This window comes from Aotus nancymaae, unplaced genomic scaffold (assembly GCF_030222135.1).
Source record: "Aotus nancymaae isolate 86718 unplaced genomic scaffold, 86718_ANA_hifiasm-v0.15.2.pri h1tg000016l, whole genome shotgun sequence".
In the NCBI taxonomy this organism is placed as follows: Eukaryota; Metazoa; Chordata; class Mammalia; order Primates; family Aotidae; genus Aotus; species Aotus nancymaae.
In genome coordinates this window covers 33,973,640-33,992,876 of record NW_026988428.1, presented here as the reverse complement: position 1 = coordinate 33,992,876, position 19,237 = coordinate 33,973,640, and the positions used below count along the sequence as shown (strand labels likewise).

The following is a 19,237-nucleotide window of genomic DNA, read 5'->3' as shown; positions in this document are numbered from 1 at the left end:
CTGAATCACAGCAGATTCAGAGAGACCCAGTATATCCATGTGGTGGAAGATTCATGGACAGCAAAAGGAAAGTGAGGTACAGACACAACCGGATTGGTTACATGTCAGCGTTTGTCTTTTTGTTTGTTTGTTTGTTTTTTTAGATGGAGTCTTGCTCTGTTGCCCAGGCTGGAGTGCAGTGGCTCGATCTCAGCTCACTGCAACCTCTGCCTCCCAGGTTCAAGCAATTCTCCTGCCTCATCCTCCCGAGTAGCTGGGATTACAGGCATACACCACCACAACCGGCTAATTTTTGTATTTTTAATAGAGATGGGGTTTCACCATGTTGGCCAGGCTGGTCTCAAACTCCTGACCTCAGGTGATTTGCCCTCCTTGGCCTCCCAAAATTCTGGGATTACAGGGGTGAGCCACTGCACCCAGCCTGCTTTTACGTATATTTTCTTTTGAGTGCCTTCCTTTTCATGTTGTTTTTCTTCCATTTCCTTTTCCCCAAGAGAAGAATAAAAGGATTTTTATAAATTGTTAAGTCCATTGTTTCTGAGGAAAAGTGACTAACTTGTAAGGGATAAAGCAGTGAAAGTAGGCTGAGGTCATGGGGCACGCAGGGAAGAAAAGGTTGGGAGCAAAAAGAATTCTGGTGGTGGAGAGTAGTGGGTGGGACCAGCTGAGATGACAGAGAAGCCCTGACCTGAGAGATCTATCTGGCCTCCGGGAGTGGATACAGAGATACTGCCTGAGTGGGAGCGAGAACGGATATGATTCCGACAGGCTGAGAAAAGAGATCCTCGTGGTAAAGGAGCTAGGCCTGAAATAAGGGGTGTGGCCATGGCTGGATGGAAGAGTACGGGAGGAGGAGAAGCGTGGCCGTGACCAGTAGCAAAAGAGGGCGGAGCCAGGGCCGCTCGAAGGCGGGGCGGGGAAGGGACAGGGCGTGGCCCCAGGGCCGGGCTGAGCGAGTCAGAGGCTCGGGAAGGGGCGTGGCCCCCGGACACGGTCCCCGAGCTGCGGTTAGGGAAGTGGGCGTGGAGGAGAGATGGGCGGTGAAGAGGCCCGGCCCTGCAGGGAAGGCGGGCGGATCCGCGGCAATGACCAGAAGGGTCATCGGAAGGGGGTGGCCGTCGGCCGGGCCCCGCCCTGGGGCCGCCTCCCCGCGGGTTCCGTTGGCTGTGGCGGCAGCTGACGCTTGTGGCTGCGCTGGCGGCAGTGGCTTCGGGGTGGGCGTAAGATGGCGACAGCAGCGGCGGGAGCCCTAAGCTTGCTGTGGGGCTGGCTGTGGAGCGAGCGCTTCTGGCTACCCCAGAACGTGAGCTGGGCTGACTTGGAGGGCCCAGCGGACGGCTACGGGTACCCGCGCGGCCAGCATATCCTCTCAGTGTTCCCGCTGGCGGCGGGCATCTTCTTTGTGAGGCTGCTCTTCGAGAGGTGAGAGCCCGCGAGCGAGCGGCGCGGGGGACCGGGCGCGGGCCGGGGGCGCCCTGCTGTAGGAAGGGCCGAGGGCCGGAAGCAGAACTGCCTGCAGGGAAAGCCTGGAAGCAGGGGCTGGGGAAGCTTGGGCCGCGGCGGGTGATGCTAGGCGCGTGGGCGAGGTGGTCGCGGAGCCTGGGTGGAGAAGGAGTTTGGGGCGTGGGCAAGTGAAAGAGGGGGTCTAGGGGAACGCTGTGCCCTTAAATGTTAGATTCAGAGTTGGCTTGGAAGGGGGGTCTTATAGGCCTCCTCTCAACCTTCAAGGATCCCACAGATGAGGAAACAGATTCAGTGTGAGCTCTGGCAGAGGCCCCGAAGAGAGGGACAGGAAGGGGCCAGGAGAACCAGAGCTAGTTGTGGCCATGGAGCCGAGGGGTCAACGCAAGGGCCAGACGTTCCAAGGGAAAGGAATGGATTCATCAGACTCTAAGATTTGTTAGGGGAACAGGATTAGTTTGGCCATAAGAGTTGGTTTGGTATGTCAGCTCATGCACGTTTGTTGGTAGGACGGTAGAAATCTGGTTGGGATAGGGTGTGGTGAACGCTGAGGCTTCCAAAGTATGGAAAGATGTCAGATTAGTTGCAGAAGAGGCCTTGGGGCCTGAAATGGAAGGAGTGTTGGAAGGGATGGAGAGCCGTAGGGCTTATCAGAGAGCAGCTATATTGAGCCAGCTTCTTTTTTTTGAGACAGTTTTGCTCTGTTGTCCAGGTTGGAGTGCAGTGGTGTGATCTCGGCTCACTGCAACCTCCGCCTCCCCTGGTTCAAGCGATTTTCATGCCTCAGCCTCCCCAGTAGCTGGGATTATAGGCGCGCGCCACAAGCCCGGCTAATTTTTGTTTTTTTAGTAGAGAAGGGGTTTTGCCATGTTGGCCAGGCTGGTCTGGAACTCCTGACCTCAAGTAATCCACCCGTCTCTGCGTCCCAAAGTGCCGGGATAACGGGCGTAAGCCACCGCGCCCGGTCTTGAGCCAGCTTCTAAATGAGTTTAACAGAATTGCGATGTAATTTGTCCAACCGTGTGATTTCACCTTTAAGTGAATGGATCATATGTGTTTGTCCAAGATAAAGATATTCACTGAGGCTTTGGTGTGTGATATTATTATAATGTGAATTTATAGCTGTGGGTGACTTTGATCAAGTCTACTCAGACTCCAGGAAAGGAAACATCTTTCTGCCATAGGTCTCAGGTAATGAGGGTGGTTCTCGGACATCTGTTCGTTTTGCCTTTATCCAAGCATAAATGATTGCAATGCAGGAACGCCCTTTCTAGGATGGGAATATGTTGCAGGTGAAATAATCTGTTAATTTCTAAACGAGAGCATCTGTTTGGGATTGCTTCTTTGATTTGCCTACTATTTTTGACTCAAATCTTTCAAAATATTGTGTTCTATTTAGCTAGTCACTCATCCATTTATTCATAGTATTTGTGTATCATCAAAATGCTCTGCCAGATGTTCAAGTGCAAAAATAAAGATGCTTAAGTGAAGCAAATGAAACCCAAAGATCTAAATGGCTTTCCTGGGACCTCAGGAACTTGGAGTAGCAAGGTTTTTCGTTTTTTTGGTTGGTTTTTTGTTTTTTTGTTTTTGAGACAGAGTCTCACTTTGTCACCCAGGCTGGAGTGCAGTGGTGCAATCTCGGCCCACTGCAACCTCCACATCCCAGGTTCAAGCAATTCTCTGCCTCAGCCTCCCCAGGAGCTGGGATTACAGGCACCGACCACCATTCCCGGCTAAGTTTTGTATTTTTAGTAGAGATGGGGTTTCACCATGTTGGCCAGGCTGGTCTTGAACTCCTGACCTCGTGATCCACCTGCCTCGGCCTCCTAAAGTGCTGGGATTACAGGCGTGAGCCACCGCCCCCGGCCTTTTTTTGTTTGATTGTTTGTTTGTTTGTTGTTTAAGTGTAGTCATTGTATTTAGTCTTCCTGGAGTGGAGGCACAAGCTGCTTGTCTTTCTTAGGAATAAACTAGATCCAAGTACTCTCTTCCTTAGTCTCTGTATATGAGGAGAAAGGCAGTGTAATGACTAAAAAGGAAAATACACAAGTCAGGACAATTTTTTTTAAAAAAAGGTGATTGTCATAGAAAATGATCTCTGCTTTTCATATAAATGTGTGCCAATATGGGAATTTCCCCATGTTAGTGGTAAGAGGAAATAGCTTGTTGCTTACAAACACCCACTTTATATCAACTTATGTATCTCTTCAGATTCCAAAGTGTTCTCTCAGATGGCTGAAGACATATATCCCCTGGCAGAGCTGCTGGAAGGGATCCTTCACCTGTAGGAATTCTATCTGAATGTTTCTATGGTGCTCCAGTGTCAGGGGAGTACAGGTGGATGGGAATACTGAGCTGAAAGCATTGTGGTATGGTATTTCTTGGCCAGTAAGGACAGGCACCTTGTTTGTCTCATGTTTGCTCTTAGGAAAGTTTAACCCTAGATGCACTCTTGCTATTTTGTTTCTCTTAAGACCCATTACCTCAGTAATAGAATTCACTGCTGAATTGCCAATTCCTCTTCTTACTGTTCTGGTCTTCCATAAAGGAAATAGAGCCACTCCACTCTTTTGTTGTTTTTTAGACAGGGTCTCGGTGTCAGTCTCACTCAGGTTGGAGTGCAGTGGTGCAAAGCTCACTCTAGCCTCGACCTTCTTGATTCAAGCAGCCCTCCTGCCTCAGCCTCTCAAGTAGCTGGGACCATAGGTGCTCACCACTATGCTGAGCTAATTTTAAAGAAAAATTGAGGGGACAGGGCGTGGTGGCTCACACCTATAATCCCAGCACATTGGAGGCCGAGGTGGGCAGATCACTTGAGGCCAGGAGTTCGAGACCAGCCTGGCCAACATGGTGAAACCCCATCTCTATTAAAAATACAAAAATTAGCTGGGCATGGTGGTACATGCCTTTAATCCCACCTACTCAGGAGACTGAGGCATGAGAATCGCTTGAACTGGAAAGGTGGAGGTTGCAGTGAGCCAAGATTGCACCGTTGCACTCCAGTCTGGGCAACAGAGGAAAACTCTGTCTCAAAAAAAAAAAAAAAAAAAATTATAGAGGCTGGGCGTAGTGGCTCATGCCTGTAATACCAGCACTTTGGGAGGCTGAGGTGGGCAGATCACCTGAGGTCAGGAGATCGAGACCAACCTGGCCAACGTGGTGAAGCCCCGTCTTGATTAAAAATACAGAAATTAGCTGGGCATAGTAGCATGTGCCTGTAATCCCAGCTTCTTGAGAGGCCAAGGCAGGAGAATCACTTGAACCCAGGAGGCAGAGGTTGCAGTGAGCCAAGATCATGCCACTTGCACTCCACCCTGGGCAAAGAGCGAGACTCTTGTCACAGAAAATAAAAAAAAGAAAGAGAGAGAGAGAGAAAGAGGTATATTCGGATGATTAGTCATCTTTCCTACATTTTCTCTTTTCTTTTTCAGAACCCAGCATCCTTTCAATATTTTCGCATTCTCAAATCCTACCTATTTAGTTTGTAGAAGCGATTCATGTAGTAATCAGACTGTTAAAAGCTAGAACTCAAACCTCCTTTTACCGACAGTAACTAAGGCGTAGAAACATCCTCCAGCTTTTCAGAGGTTGCAGTACACAACTGGTCATTTTCCCCAGCCCAGTGCTCTTTCACTGTATGATACGGCCATCAATCTTTTCCTATTTCTTAAACGCCCTTTCAAGTATTAAGATTTAACCTCCAGTTCTAGTATTCTAGGATTTGAAGAACAAATTCATTTCCTGTAACATTCTAAACATACATTAAAAAAAGAAAAAAGGCTTGGCGTGGTGGTTCACGCCCGTAATTCCAGCACTCTGGGAGTCTGAGGTGGGCTGATCACGAGGTCAGGAGTTCGAGACCAGCCTGGCCAATATGGTGAAACCCTGTCTCTACTAAAAATACAAAAATTAACTGGGCATGATGGTGCACAACTGTAGTCCCAGTTACTCAGGAGGCTGAGGCAGGAGAATCACTTGAACCCACGAGCAGAGGTTGCAGTGAGCCAAGATCACGCCACCTCACTCTAGCCTGGGTGACAGAGTGAAACCCCATCTCAAAGAAAAGAAAAGAAAAGAAATCAGCTGGGCACAGCGGCTCATACCTGTTTGGGAGGCCAAGGTGGGTGGATTACCTGAGGTCAGGAGTTTGAGACCAGCCTGGCCAACATCGTGAAACCCCATCTCTACTAAAAATACAAAAAATTAGCCGGGTGTGGTGGCACGCACCTGTAGTCCCAGCTTCTCAGGAGGCTGAGGCAGGAGAATCGCCTAAACCTGGGACGCGGAGGTTGCAGTGAGCTGAGATGTGTCACTGCACTCCAGCTTGGGCAACAGAGTGAGACTCCGTCTCAAAAAGAAAAAAATCTGTACTCATCCTATTCTTAGTTATTTAATATTATCCTTTTGACTTGAACTTTGCTTTTTTTTTCTGCCCCTTCCCCTGCCCGCCCCCCACCCCCAACCCACTGCTGTTTTCCCCACTTCTGCTGTCTAGATGGAGGAAAAATTTTTTTCCTCTTCCTGAATGGCCTGCTGCCCTCCTCCCAGATTCGTGCCATGTCACAGTATTGTGGCCCAATGTTAGTAGGTCCTTCAGACAAGGAGAGAGGCTTTGGGAAGAATGGCTATAGCTGCTATTAGTTTGTAAGGGAGACAGCCCATTCTGTACATCCCTAGAGGTATTCTGTTGGGTGTTACTGAATTGTAATCACAGAATTAAGTGAAGTTTGCAGATCCAGCAGAGTGAGATTGGAAAAGGCTGCATGGCCCTGCCTGTATCTAAGAACTCACCTCTTAATACATTCCAGATTGTCAGCAGCCTCCTTTGTCCCTACCTGGCTCTGGCAGAACTTTCCCTAGCCCTTTCTACACAGTGTGTGTTGATGCTCCCAGGCGGCTCGATACTGTCAGGACTGAGATCAGGTTCCTGACTTACGCCTGGAGACAATATATTCGTTACTGAGAAGAAGCATGTCACATATTTTTGCTGTAAGCACATCCTCATTCAGAAAACTAGGGTCTCCTAAACAGGTAAAGAAGAGATCCAGAGGAAATAGCAAGTGAAAGCCGTACTTTCGTTAGAGTGGGAATGGGAGATATAACTATTTTGACTTCCTCCCCAGAGGTATTTTTAGGCAAATAAAGGCTGCCTTCTAAAGAATCTACTGAGCCGGGCACGGTGGCTCAAGCCTGTAATCCCAGCACTTTGGGAGGCTGAGGCGGGTGGATCACGAGGTCAAAAGATCGAGACCATCCTGGTCAACATGGTGAAACCCCGTCTCTACTAATACAAAAAATTAGCTGGGCATGGTGGCGCGTGCCTGTAATCGCAGCTACTCGGGAGGCTGAGGCAGGAGAATTGCCTGAACCCAGGAGGCGGAGGTTGCGGTGAGCCGAGATCGCGCCATTGCACTCCAGCCTGGGTAACAAGAGCGAAACTCCGTCTCAAAAAAAAAAAAAAAAAAAAAAAGAATCTACTGAGTTTTGCCCTCTTTGTACTTAAATCCTTATTATATCTTTAGGGAAGTTAATTTAGGTGTTTCTGTAAAAGGAGCTAACCATAAGCCTTTCTGACTAAAACAAAACAAAACAAAAACAATAACAAAGAATAATTATCTGAATTATCTAGAACTGTGCTATCCAGTACAGTAGACACTAGCTACATGTGGCTTTTAGGGATTTCACATGTGACTAGTCAGAAGTGAGATTATTATATCTGTAAAATATACACTGAATTTCAAAGATTTAGTACAGAAAAAAAAAATGAAGGTAAGCTATCTAATTTTTTTTTTTTTTTTTTTTTGAGAGTCTCACTCCCTCACCCAGACCTGGAGTGCAGTGGTGCAATCTCGGCTCACTGCAACCTCCATCTCCCAGGTTCAAGCAATCCTCCCACCTCAGCCTCCCAAGTAGCTGGGACTACAGGCACGTGCCACCATACCTAGCTAATTTTTGTATTTTTTGTAGAGATGGGTATTTTTAGTTTGCCATGTTGGCCAGAACGCCTGACCTCAGGTGATCCACCCACCTCAGCCTCCCAAGGTGTTGGGATTACAGGCATGAGCTACCATGCCTGGCCTCCATTTTTAATTTATTACATATTAACAGTATTTTGGACATATCAAATTAAAATACATTATCAATATTAATTTCACTTGTTTCTTTTTCTTTTAAAATGTGGATATTAGAAAATTTTAAATTACAGGCTGGGCCGGGCGCGGTGGCTCAAGCCTGTAATCCCAGCACTTTGGGAGGCCGAGGCGGGTGGATCACGAGGTCAAGAGATCGAGACCATCCTGGTCAACATGGTGAAACCCCGTCTCTACTAATACAAAAAATTAGCTGGGCACGGTGGCGCGTGTCTGTAATCCCAGCTACTCAGGAAGCTGAGGCAGGAGAATTGCCTGAACCCAGGAGGCGGAGGTTGCGGTGAGCCGAGATCGCGCCATTGCACTCCAGCCTGGGTATCAAGAGCGAAACTCCGTCTCAAATAAAAAAAAAAAAAAAAAAAAAAAATTACAGGCTGAGCTCCGTGGCTCATGCCTGTAATCCCAACACTTTTGGGAGGCTGAGGTAGGCAGATAACCTGAGGTACGGAGCTCGATACCAGCCTGGCCAACATGGTGAAACCTGATCTCTAATAAAAATATAAAAATTAGCTGGGTGTGGTGGTGGGTGCCTGTAATCTCAGCTACCTGCGAGGCTGAGGCAGGAGAATTGCTTGAACCCAGGAGGTGGAGGTTGCAGTGAGCCAAGATCGCACCACTGCACTCCAGCCTGGGCAACAGAGCGAGACCCTGTCTCCAAAAAAAAAAAAAAACAGAAAAAAAGAAAAATTTAAATTACATATGTGGGCCAGGCACAGTGGCTCATGCCTGTAATCCCAGCATTTTGGGAGGCCAAGGCAGGCAGATCACAAGGTTAGGAGATTGAGACCATCCTGGCTAACATGCTGAAACCTCAACTCTACTAAAAATACAAAAAATTAGCCCAGCATGGTGGCACGTGCCTGTAGTCCCAGCTACTCGGGAGGCTGAGGCAGGAGAATTGCTTGAACCCAGGAGGTGGAGGTTGCAGTGAGCCGAGATCGCACCACTGAACTCCAGCCTGGGCGACACAGCAAGACTCCATCTCAAAAAAAAAAAAAAAAAAAAAATTACGTATGTGACTCACATTATATTTCCGTTGGACAGTGCTGATGACAGTAATTGAGACAATAATAATTAGAAGAGAATTTTAATGTAAATTCACATTTGATTTAGTTTTTAGGATCAAACGATGATACAAAGGTATTGGATGTTCCTTTAAACAATGAATCTTTCTAAGAAATTTTAGTAAAAATAAGATTTTAAAATGTAAATTATTTCCTGAAATATTCAAATGACTGGTTATATTCTGGGTTTTTTGTTTGTTTGTTTGTTTGTTTTAAATAGGGTTTCACCATATTGGTCAGGCTGGTCTCGAACTCCTGACCTCAGGTGATCTGCCCACCTCAGCCTCCTAAAGTGCTGGGATTACAGGTGTGAGCCACCGCGCCCGGCTTATATTCTGTTTTGAGTAATCTTTGATTGACAGTTGCTTCTAGCCAAGCATTGCTCTATATTTTTGCCTTTTTAACATATGTCTTCTCAGTTAATGATCTATAAACAAACAAGTTTGTCAAGTAGGTAAATGTCCATGCAGAGCTGCACAGCCCTGATAAGGCAATGAGAATAATCACACTCTTACTATATCTCTTCTGTAAAATACAAGATTTCTTATAAGAATATTCTTTATAGTTTTTCGTTTTTGGGTATTGTCAGCATTAGTAAGCAGTCTCAATTACAGGCATAAAGTATCTCAAACTAAATCAGATTGTTGTGGTTGTGTTTAGGGAAATCTCCAGTCATAGACTGAAATTGGTTAACTTGAATATCTACTGATTCCCCAGAAATCAATGATCTCCTACACTTGATAAACACCAAGCTGATAGATGACCTGATGACCCAGGAGGATAAGGCTGAGTTTTAATTTCATCCTTGCAGGTGGCACATTTCCTTGAAACACTTTGCCTCTTAGTTGAGAATTAAGTTTTCACTCATTTGTTCATCTGCTCATTCTTCAACATTTATTTATTGAAAGCTTAGGATATGTCATATCAAACTATATGTGACAGTTTTAGAAGTCGGACAAGATAAATGTAAAAATAAATAAATAATAAGGTATCAAATTATGTGCCAAGGTTGAAAAGGTGAATAAACCGTGATCTCTACCCTGGGAGAGAGCAAGAAAATCAGTGGTTATCACTTGTGTATATTTGTGTTTCTGCTTTAAGCAAATGCATTAAGTTGTATAATTATTCATCCATTGAAAAAAGATAAATATGTTTAATGAAAGGAATGAGGGGGTTTATCCTACCACTTTGGCATGAATTCACTTTAGTGACCTTTCAGTAGAACTTTTCTAGTACATTAGAATGATCGGATTTACAAAAAGATACAATCTACATGCGTTCCTTAAAAACATCTATTATAGTAGTTTTGTTTTTTTGGAGGGTGGGGGTCATGGCCTTGCTCTGTCACCCAGGCTGGAGTGCAGTGGCACAATCTGGTATCACTGCAGTCGCTGCAACTTCCACCTCCCGGGGTCAAGCCATTTTGCCTCCTCAGGCTCCCAAGAAGCTGGGACTACAAGCAGGTGCCACTGTGCCAGGCTAATGTTGTAGTTTTTGTAGGGATAGTGTTTTGCTATGTTTCCCAGGCTGGTCTCAAACTCCTGAGCTCAAGTGATCCTTCCATCTCGGCCTCTCAAAGTGCTGGGATTACAGGAGTGAGCCACCATGCCTGGCCTACAGTAGATTCTTTTAGATAGTCTAGATTCTTTTAGATTCTGTCTAGATAGTCTCAATTATTGTTTCAGGTTTGATCATTTTTTTCTGGATAATTTCTTTTTTCCTCATCTAATATTCTCCATAGTGTGTCCGTAATGAAGTCAAGGAGCTAGGTAAAGTGAATAATGTCAGAAACATTTGTCAGGTCACAGTTGAAATTTGAAGAGAGAACCATTTCAGAGATTTTGAATGAGCTGCCCTATTCTTTGGGGATGACCTTCAGATTGGGCTGTTTATGGACTTGTCTCCCCCACGAAACTGTAGGTATCTAATGCAGTGCTTTGTACATTCATATTAGCTATTCAGTAAGTGTTTATTGAATGAAATGATTCTGAAACCTACTTCTGCTTGAGATGTTGTGACTCTAGTACACTAATTCCTTTCCTGTTTTTTTCTTTTCCTTCCTAAGCAATGGAGTCTTGCTGTATTAATGTTTCAGTTAGGGTTCTCTAGAGGGACAGAACTAATAGGATATATATATATATAAAGGGGAATTTATTAAGTATTAACTCATACTATCACAAGGTCTCACAATAGGCCATCTGTAAGCTGAGAAGCAAGGAAAGCCAGTCTTGAGAATCAAAACTGAAGAACTTGGAGTCCAGTGTTCTGGGGCAGGAAGGGTCCAGCACGAGAGAAATATGTAGGCTGGCAGGGTAGGCCAGTCTAGTCTTTTCATGTTTTTCTGCTTGCATGACTTGCTGGCAGCTGATTAGATGGTGCCTACCCAGATTAAGGGTGGCTCTGCCTTTCCCAGACCACTGACTCAAATGTTAATCTCCTTTGGCAGCATCCTCACAGACACATGCAGAATCAGTGCTTTGCATCCTTCAATCAATTGACACTCAGTATTAACCATCCCAAGTCCACCCCTTGTCAACTTGAACCCATACACATCTCCTTAGATGATACATAATCTTCAAATAGAGACAATAACAATGTCATAATTATGCCTAACATAACTGTCCTTCGTACAACCAGAAACACACCAATCCCCAACCCAAATACTGTTACATAAAGTTAACAATACTTAAATGCTGATATGAAGTCAATAAATCTTATGTCAATGATAAGGGAAAAGGGAAATAAATGAAGATATTTTCTTAGTACAAGTGTATACATGCACAAACAGGTTTTTAACAAAAGATGGAGGAAAAATACTCATGACAATTACAGTCCTCATTGCTACAGCTGGTCATGTGGTGGTTGCTGGTATTGATGACTGCCTTCTACTACCCATTCTGTATTCTCTTTGCCTTCAGCAAGCAACTCAGCAGCTTGTGGTTTTTTTCCTGGTGGAGTGACCCAAACCTTCATTCCTGAAGGATCTGGGCCATTTGTGTCCTGCCTGGATTGTGCTGTTGTAGTTTCCCACTGACCTTAATCACAGGGTGTGGTAATACTAAGAGATGCCCTAATGGAGCTCCTGTATTCCACGTACACTCTTCCTTACCTTCACTGTGGAGTAGTAGACTGATTTCATCTTGATAGTCTGGGTCAGTCACCCCAACCAACACTGTAACTCCCTTCTTAGCCCGTTGACTTAAAGGTAGGAGGAGCCCGAAGTGTCCAGATGGCAATCTTAATTTCCAGTTTAATGGAATTGTTGTGTCTCCTGGGAGCAGCGTTCCTCCCTCTGGAAGTAAGACATCTAGGCCCAACAAAACATAATGTCACAGGAACAGGAAGCAAAAATTTTGCTAGTGTATCATTAGGGGTGACAATGATGTTGAGTGGTGCCACTTCCATTTCCACCTTGATTCCTGGACCCATGAACCTTGGCTATGGGAGAAACAGTCCCATATATCAGACACTGATTCAGAGCATACACAGCCTTCTGGAGAACTTTGCCCCAGCCCTGCAAAGTATTATCACCTAGTTGGTGTTGTAATTGTGACTTCAAAAGGCCATTCCACTGTTCTGTCAATCCAGCTGCTTCAGGATGATGGGAACATGGTAAGACCAGTGAATCCCATGAGCATGAGTCCACTGCCACACTTCTTTGGCTGCAAAGTGAGTGCCTTGGTCAGAGGCAATGCTGTGTGGAATACCATGATGATGGATAAGGCATTTTATGAGTCCACAAATGGTAGTCTTCGCAGAAGCATTGCATGTAGGATAGGCAAACCCATATCTGCAATAAGTGTCTATTTCAGTGAGGACAAACCTTTGCCCTTTCCATAATGGAAGAGGTCCAGTTTAATCAACCTGCCACCAGATAGCTGGTTGATTGCCCCAAGGAAGGGTGCCATATCAAGGGCTCAGTGTTGGGCTCTGCTGCTGGCAAATTGGGCACTCAGCAGTGGCTGTAGCCAGGTCAGCCTTGATGAATGGAAGTCCGTGTTGCTGCGCCCATACATAACCTCCATTCTTGCCACCATGGCCACTTTGTTCATGGGCCCATTGGGTGATGACATGGGTGGCTGGGGAAAGAGGTTGAGTGGTGTCCACAGAATGGGTCATCTTATCCACTTGATTATTAAAATCCTCCTCTGCTGAGGTCACCTGTTGGTGAGCACTCACATGGGATACAAATATCTTCACAGCTTTTGACCACTCAGAGAGGTCCATCTACATACCTCTTGCCTAAATTTCTTTGTCACCAATTTTCCATTGATGCCTCTTCCAAGTCCTTGACCATCCAGCCAAACCATTGGCTACAGAATCACACATCTGGCCATTTCTCCTTTCATGCAAAGTATACAACCAGGTGCACTGCTCAAAGTTCTGCCCACTGGGAAGATTTCCCTTCACCACTGTCCTTCAGGGATGTCCTAGAAAGGGGCTGTCATGCTACAGCTGTCCACTTTCAGGTGGTGACTGCATATCATGCAGAACCATCTGGAACCAGGGCCTAGTATTCTCTTCCTCTGTCAACTGATTATAGGGAACTCCCCATGAGGCTATCAGTGCAAGGTTGGGGGTGAGAAGGCAGGGTGGCAGGAGTGGAGACATGGGCATTTGAGCCACTTCCTCATGTAACTTACTTGTGCCTTCAGGACCTGCCTGAGCCCGATCACATTTATACCACTTCCATTTGATAATGGACTGCTGCTGTGCATGACCCACTTTATGGCTAGCTGGGTCAAAAAGCACCCAGTTCAGGCCAGTCACAGTGGCTCATGCCTGTAATCCTAGCACTTTGGGAGGCCGAGGCAGGCAGATCACCTGAGGTCAGGAGTTCGAGACCAGCCTGGCCAATGTGGTAAAACCCCATCTCTACTAAAAATGCAAAATTAGCTGGGCATGGTGGTGGGCACCTATAATCCCAGCTACTCGGGAGGCTGAGGTAGGAGAATTGCTTGAACCTGGGAGGCAGAGGTTGCAGTGAGCCAAGATTGGCCACTGCACTCCAGCCTGGGTGACAGAGCAAGATTCCATCTCAAAAAGCACCCAGTTCATGATAGGCAGTTTAGGTCTCATGGTGACTTGATGACTTACAGTCAAACATTCAGTTTCCACCAAAGCCCAGTAACAGGCCAAGCTTTCAAGAGGAGAGTTATTTGCAGAAGATGGCAGGGCATTGCTCCAAAATCCTAGAGGCTCTGCTGTGATTCACCTGTGAAGGCCTGCTCCAAACGGCATCCCTATCTGCTGCTGACACCTCAAGCATCATTAGATCTGCTGTATCATATGGCCCAGGTGGCAGAGCAGCTTGCATAGCAGGCTGGACCTGTTGCAGAGCCTGTTCTGGACCCCACTCCTAGTCCCAAAAATCTCTATCAGTTAGGGTTCTCTAGAGGAACAGAACTAACAGGATAGATATATAAAGGAAAGTTTATTAAGTATTAACTCACATGATCACAGCGTCCCACAGTAGTTTATTTGCAAGCTGAGGAACAAGGAGAGCCAGTGTGAGTCCCAAAACTGAAGAACTTGGAATCTGATGTTCGAGGACAGGAAGGATCCAGCACGGGAGAAAGATGTAGGATGGGAGGGTAGGCCAGTCTAGTCTTTTCACGTTTTTCTGTCTGCTTTATATTCTTTTTTTTTTTTTTTGAGATAGAGTTTCGCTCTTGTTACCCAGGCTGGAGTGCAATGGCGCTATCTTGGCTCACCGCAACCTCCGCCTCCTGGGTCAATCAATTTTCCTGCCTCAGCCTCCCGAGTAGCTGGGACTACTGGCGCGCGCCACCATGCCCAGCTAATTTTTTGTATTTTTAGTAGAGATGGAGCTTCACCATGTTGACCAGGATGGTCGATCTCTTGACCTCGTGATCTACCTGCCTCAGCCTCCCAAACTGCTGGGATTATAGGCGTGAGCCACCGCTCCCAGCCTGCCTGCTTTATATTCTAGCTGCACTGGGAGCTGATTAGATGTTGTCTACACAGATTAAGGGCAGGTCTGCCTTTCCCAGACCACTGACTCAAATGTTAATCTCCTTTGGCAACACCCTCACAGACACACACAGGATCAGTACTTTGCATCCTTCTGTCCAATTAAGTTGACACTCAGTATTAACCATCACAGTTACCCAGGCTGGAATGCAGTGGCCATTCACAGGCCTGATGTCACTACAGCCTTGACCTCCTAACCTCAATCAGTCCACCCCTCCTCATCAGGCTCCATGGTGCTGGAACTACAGGCCCAGCTACATAATTTCTTTCTTGACTCCTGAAATTCCTATGCTGTATAGCAGTAGGTTCTCAAATCTTTTGCTCTCAGGACTCCTTCATATTTTTAAAAATTATTGAAGACTCCAAAGAGCTTTTGTTTATATGGGTTATATCTATCAATATTTTCTCTATTAAAAACTAAGACTGATAAATTTTTTAAATATGTATCAAATCTCACTCTGTCATCCAGGCTGGAGTGCGATGGCACGATCATGGCTCACTACAGCCTCCACCTCCTGGGCCCAAAGGATCTTCCCACCTCAGCCTCCCCAGTAGCTGAAACCACATGCAAATCACCATACCTGGCCAGTTATATATATATATATTTTTTTTTTTTTAATTAATTAATTATATATTTTTTGAGATGGAATGTCGTTCTGTTGCCCAGGCTGTAGTGCAGGTTCAAGCAGTTCTCCTGCCTCCGCCTCCCAAGTAGCTGAGACTACAGGTGCATGTCATCATGCCCGGCTAAGTTTTGTATTTTTAGTAGAGACGGGGTTTTACCATATTGGTCAGGCTGGTCTCGAACTCCTGACCTCAGGTGATCCACCTGCCTCAGCCTCCCAAAATGCTGGGATTACAGGCTTGAGTCACCTCGCCCAGCCACTAATTGTTATATTTTTTGTAGAGGCAAGATTTCACCATGTTGCTCAGGCTGGGCCAATTTTTTTTTTTTCTTTTTTTATGGCTCTCAAAGAAACTGCAAAGATTACTTGAGCACAGACCATGCAAGAAATGTTGGGTTTGGTGGTATAGATATCTTGAAAAGTGCAGTACCTTGTACACAGGGAATCCTATTCTTTAAGAATTTACTCAGAAAAATACATTGTGACTTTTTGTTCTCAGGGATTGTTTTTCAGTTTTACTAAGGACCCTAAGGAGCCTTTGTTTATGTGGGTAATGTATACCCATCAACTTTACCATATTTGAAATTAAATTGAGAGATTTAAGAAATGCTGACCAGATATAGTGACTCATACCTGTAATCCCAGCCCTTTGGAAGGCCAAGGTGGGCAGATCACCTGAGCTCAGGAGTTCAAGACCAGCCTGGCCAACACAGTGAAACTCCATTTCTACCAAAAATACAAAAATTAGCCAGGCATGGTGGCACACATCTATAGTCCCAGCTACTTGGGCGGCTGAGGCAGGAGAATCACTTGAACCTGGGAGGCAGAGGTTGCAGTGAGCCGAGATAGCACCATTGCACTCCAGCCTGGGTGACAGAGCAAAACTCTGTCTCAAAAAAAAAAAAAAGAAAGAAAGAAAGAAAGAAATTTAAGAAATACTTATTAATTCATTAAAAATAGCAATAGGCCTGGTGCAGGTGGTTCACACCTGTAATCCCAGCACTTAGATAGGCAGAGACAGGAGGATAGCTTGAGCTCAGGAGTTCAAGACCTGTGTGGGCAACATAGCAAAACCTTGTTCTCCACAAAAAGGAGAAAATAGGCAAAAAAATTAATAACTCTATTTACATGTTAAGTAAGCTTTTTGAAAACTATCATTTTCCGGGGCCAGGAACAGTGACTCACGCCTGCAATTCCAGCATTTTGGGAGGCTGAGGCAGGTGGATCACGAGGTCAAGAGTTCAAGGCCATCCTGGCCAACATGGTGAAACCCCGTCTCCATTAAAAAATATGAAAATTAGCTGGGCATGGTGGGGCGCATCTGTAGTCCCAGATACTCGAGAGGCTGAGGCAGGAGAATCGCTTGAACTAGGGAGGCGGAGGTTGCAGTGAGCTGAGATCACGCCACTGTGCTCCAGCCTGGCAACAGAGCCGAGACTCCATCTCAAAAAAAAAAAAAAAGAAAGAAATTATTTTCCAAAATAAAGAAAAAGAAGAACGGCGTTGATTTTACAGTTCTGCAAATCTCTTTAATGTCTGGCTTAATAGAAGACAGCTGGATTCTCCTAGCAGCTTCTGCATTTAATCTCTTGTGATATTGATATTTTTTTTGATTGAAGTATATGAAGAAAAGATGACCTCACATAGCTTTGTCATTGAAAAGCAGTAAGTATTTTAACAGGTCTTTCAAATAATTTTTTTTTTCTTCTTTTTTGAGACGGAGTTTTGCTCTTGTTACCCAGGCTGGAGTGCAATGGAGCGATCTCGGCTCACCGCAACCTCCGCCTCCTGGGTTCAGGCAATTCTGCCTCAGCCTCCTGAGTAGCTGGGATTACAGGCACGCACCACCATGCCAAGCTAATTTTTTGTATTTTTAGTAGAGACAGGGTTTCACCATGTTGACGAGGATGGTCTCGATCTCTTGACCTCGTGATCCACCCACCTCAGCCTCCCAAAGTGCTGGGATTACATCAAATAATTTGATAATTATCTTTGATACTACACCGAAACACATGTACCAGTTTCTTAAATGTTGATCGCTAGGTAGAATCTGAAGCCATATTAATGAGCTTTTGATTTTATTATTTAAGATCCATTGTTCTATGTTACATTTTGTTTTGTTGTTGTTGTTGTTGTTGTTTTGAGGTGGAGTTTTGCTCTTGTTGCCCAGGCTGAAGTGCAATGGCGCGATCTCAGCTCACTGCAACCCCGCCTCCCAGGTTCAAGTGACTCTCCTGCCTCAGCATCCCAAGTTACTGGGATTACAGGCATGCGCCACCACACCTGGTTAATTTTGTATTTTTAGTAGAGACGGGATTTCACCATGTTGGCCAGGCTGGTCTCAAACCCCTGACCTCAAGTGATCCACCTACCAGCCTCCCTAAAGTGCTGGGATTACAGGCTTGAGCCACCATGTCTGGCCTATATTACATTTTGAATGGATATCATGTATCCATCATTTGGAAAATACTGGTTCACTCAGTTATACAAATGTCCCACATGTCAATATGTTATACAATATTTTAAAATCACGCCTGTAATCCCATCACTTTGGGAGGCCGAGGTGGGCAGATCACAAGGTCAGAAGATCGAGACCAGCCTGGCCAACATGGTGAAACTCCGTCTCTACTAAAAATACAAAAATTAGCTGGGCATGGTGGCACACACCTATAGTCCCAGCTACTCGGGATGCTGAGGCAGGAGAATCGCTTGAACTCGGGAGGCAGAGGTTACAGTGAGCCGAGATCGCGCCACTGCACTCCAGCCTGGGCAGCAGAGTGAGACTCCATCTCATTTACTTTTTTTTTTTGCTTTGAGACAGAGTCTTGCTCTTGTTGCCCAGGCCAGAGTGCAGTGGTGCAATCTTGGCTCACCATAACCTCCACCTCCCGGGTTCAAGCAATTCTCCTGCCTCGGCCTGCCAAGTAGCTGGGATTACAGGCATGTGCCACCACACCCTGCCAGGCAGATGAAAGTTTTCTAAACATTCTAAGTTTCACTTGGAAGCTTGAATTTTATCACTGGCAACAATGTTTTTCGTGAAATGATGGGCTCATTTCATTTATTATTATTATTATTATTATTATTATTATTATTATTATTACTATTTTGAGACGGAGTCTTGCCCTGTCGCCAGGCTGGAGTGTAGTGGTGTGATCTCAGCTCACTATAACCTCCACCTATTGGGTTCAAACAATTCTCCTGCCTCAGCCTCCTGAGTAGCTGAGATTACAGATGCCCACCACCACACCTGACTAATATTTGTATTTTTAGTAGAGACAGCGTTTCATCATGTTGGCCAGGCTGGTCTCCAACTCCTGACCTCAGGTGATACTCCCACCTCAGCCTCCCAAAGTGCTGGGATTACAGGCTTGAGCCACCGCACCCGGCCTCATTTATTTTTGAGAAAGTGTTTGCTAAATACTCAGAGTTGAGTAACATTAGTTTGTCAGTCCTTTCAGGTAAAAATGGTATTCTATAGAAAAAGTGACTTAGTTTATTCAGCTCACAATAATTATACAAATGCTTTTCCTTGAGAGCCATATACTTTGGTTTGCATCAGATGTGCTTTATGAGTACATTCATTTTATCACAGAATAAATAGAGACAGGGTTTCACCATGTTGGCCAGGCTGGTCTCACTCTCCTGACCTCAAGTGATCCGCTCACCTCAGGCTCCCAAAGTGCTGGGATTACAGGCATGAGCCACTGTGCCCAATCACAGAATGCTTTTTAAAAATATATTCAAGGGTCAAGATTTAACAAAAGTAATAATTTGTAGTGCTTCATCGAGGACATTCTTTTTTTTTTGAGACGAAGTTTCGCTCTTGTTGCCCAGGCTGGAGTGCAATGCTGTGATCTTGGCTCACTGCAATCTCCACCTCCTGGGTTCAAGTGATTCTCCTGCCTCAGCCTCCCAAGTAGCTGGGATTACTGCACCA

At 45.5% G+C, this 19,237-nt stretch overlaps 1 protein-coding gene across 7 annotated transcripts in view; it reads left to right on the top strand.

The window, feature by feature from the left end:
• Positions 1-1,218: 1,218 nt before the first annotated feature.
• CERS5 (ceramide synthase 5) overlaps positions 1,219-19,237 on the top strand; it is a 41,352-nt gene continuing 23,333 nt past the window's right edge. For 6 of the 7 annotated variants that reach the window (XM_064377065.1, XM_064377058.1, XM_064377060.1 and 3 more), the window contains exon 1: positions 1,219-1,422. In XM_064377065.1, the coding sequence (XP_064233135.1) occupies positions 1,226-1,422 (197 nt within the window). In that variant the 5' untranslated portion in view covers positions 1,219-1,225. Of the gene's footprint in view, positions 1,423-3,371; positions 3,834-19,237 lie in introns of those variants that run through there. The other variant, XM_064377064.1, reaches the window with a different exon arrangement.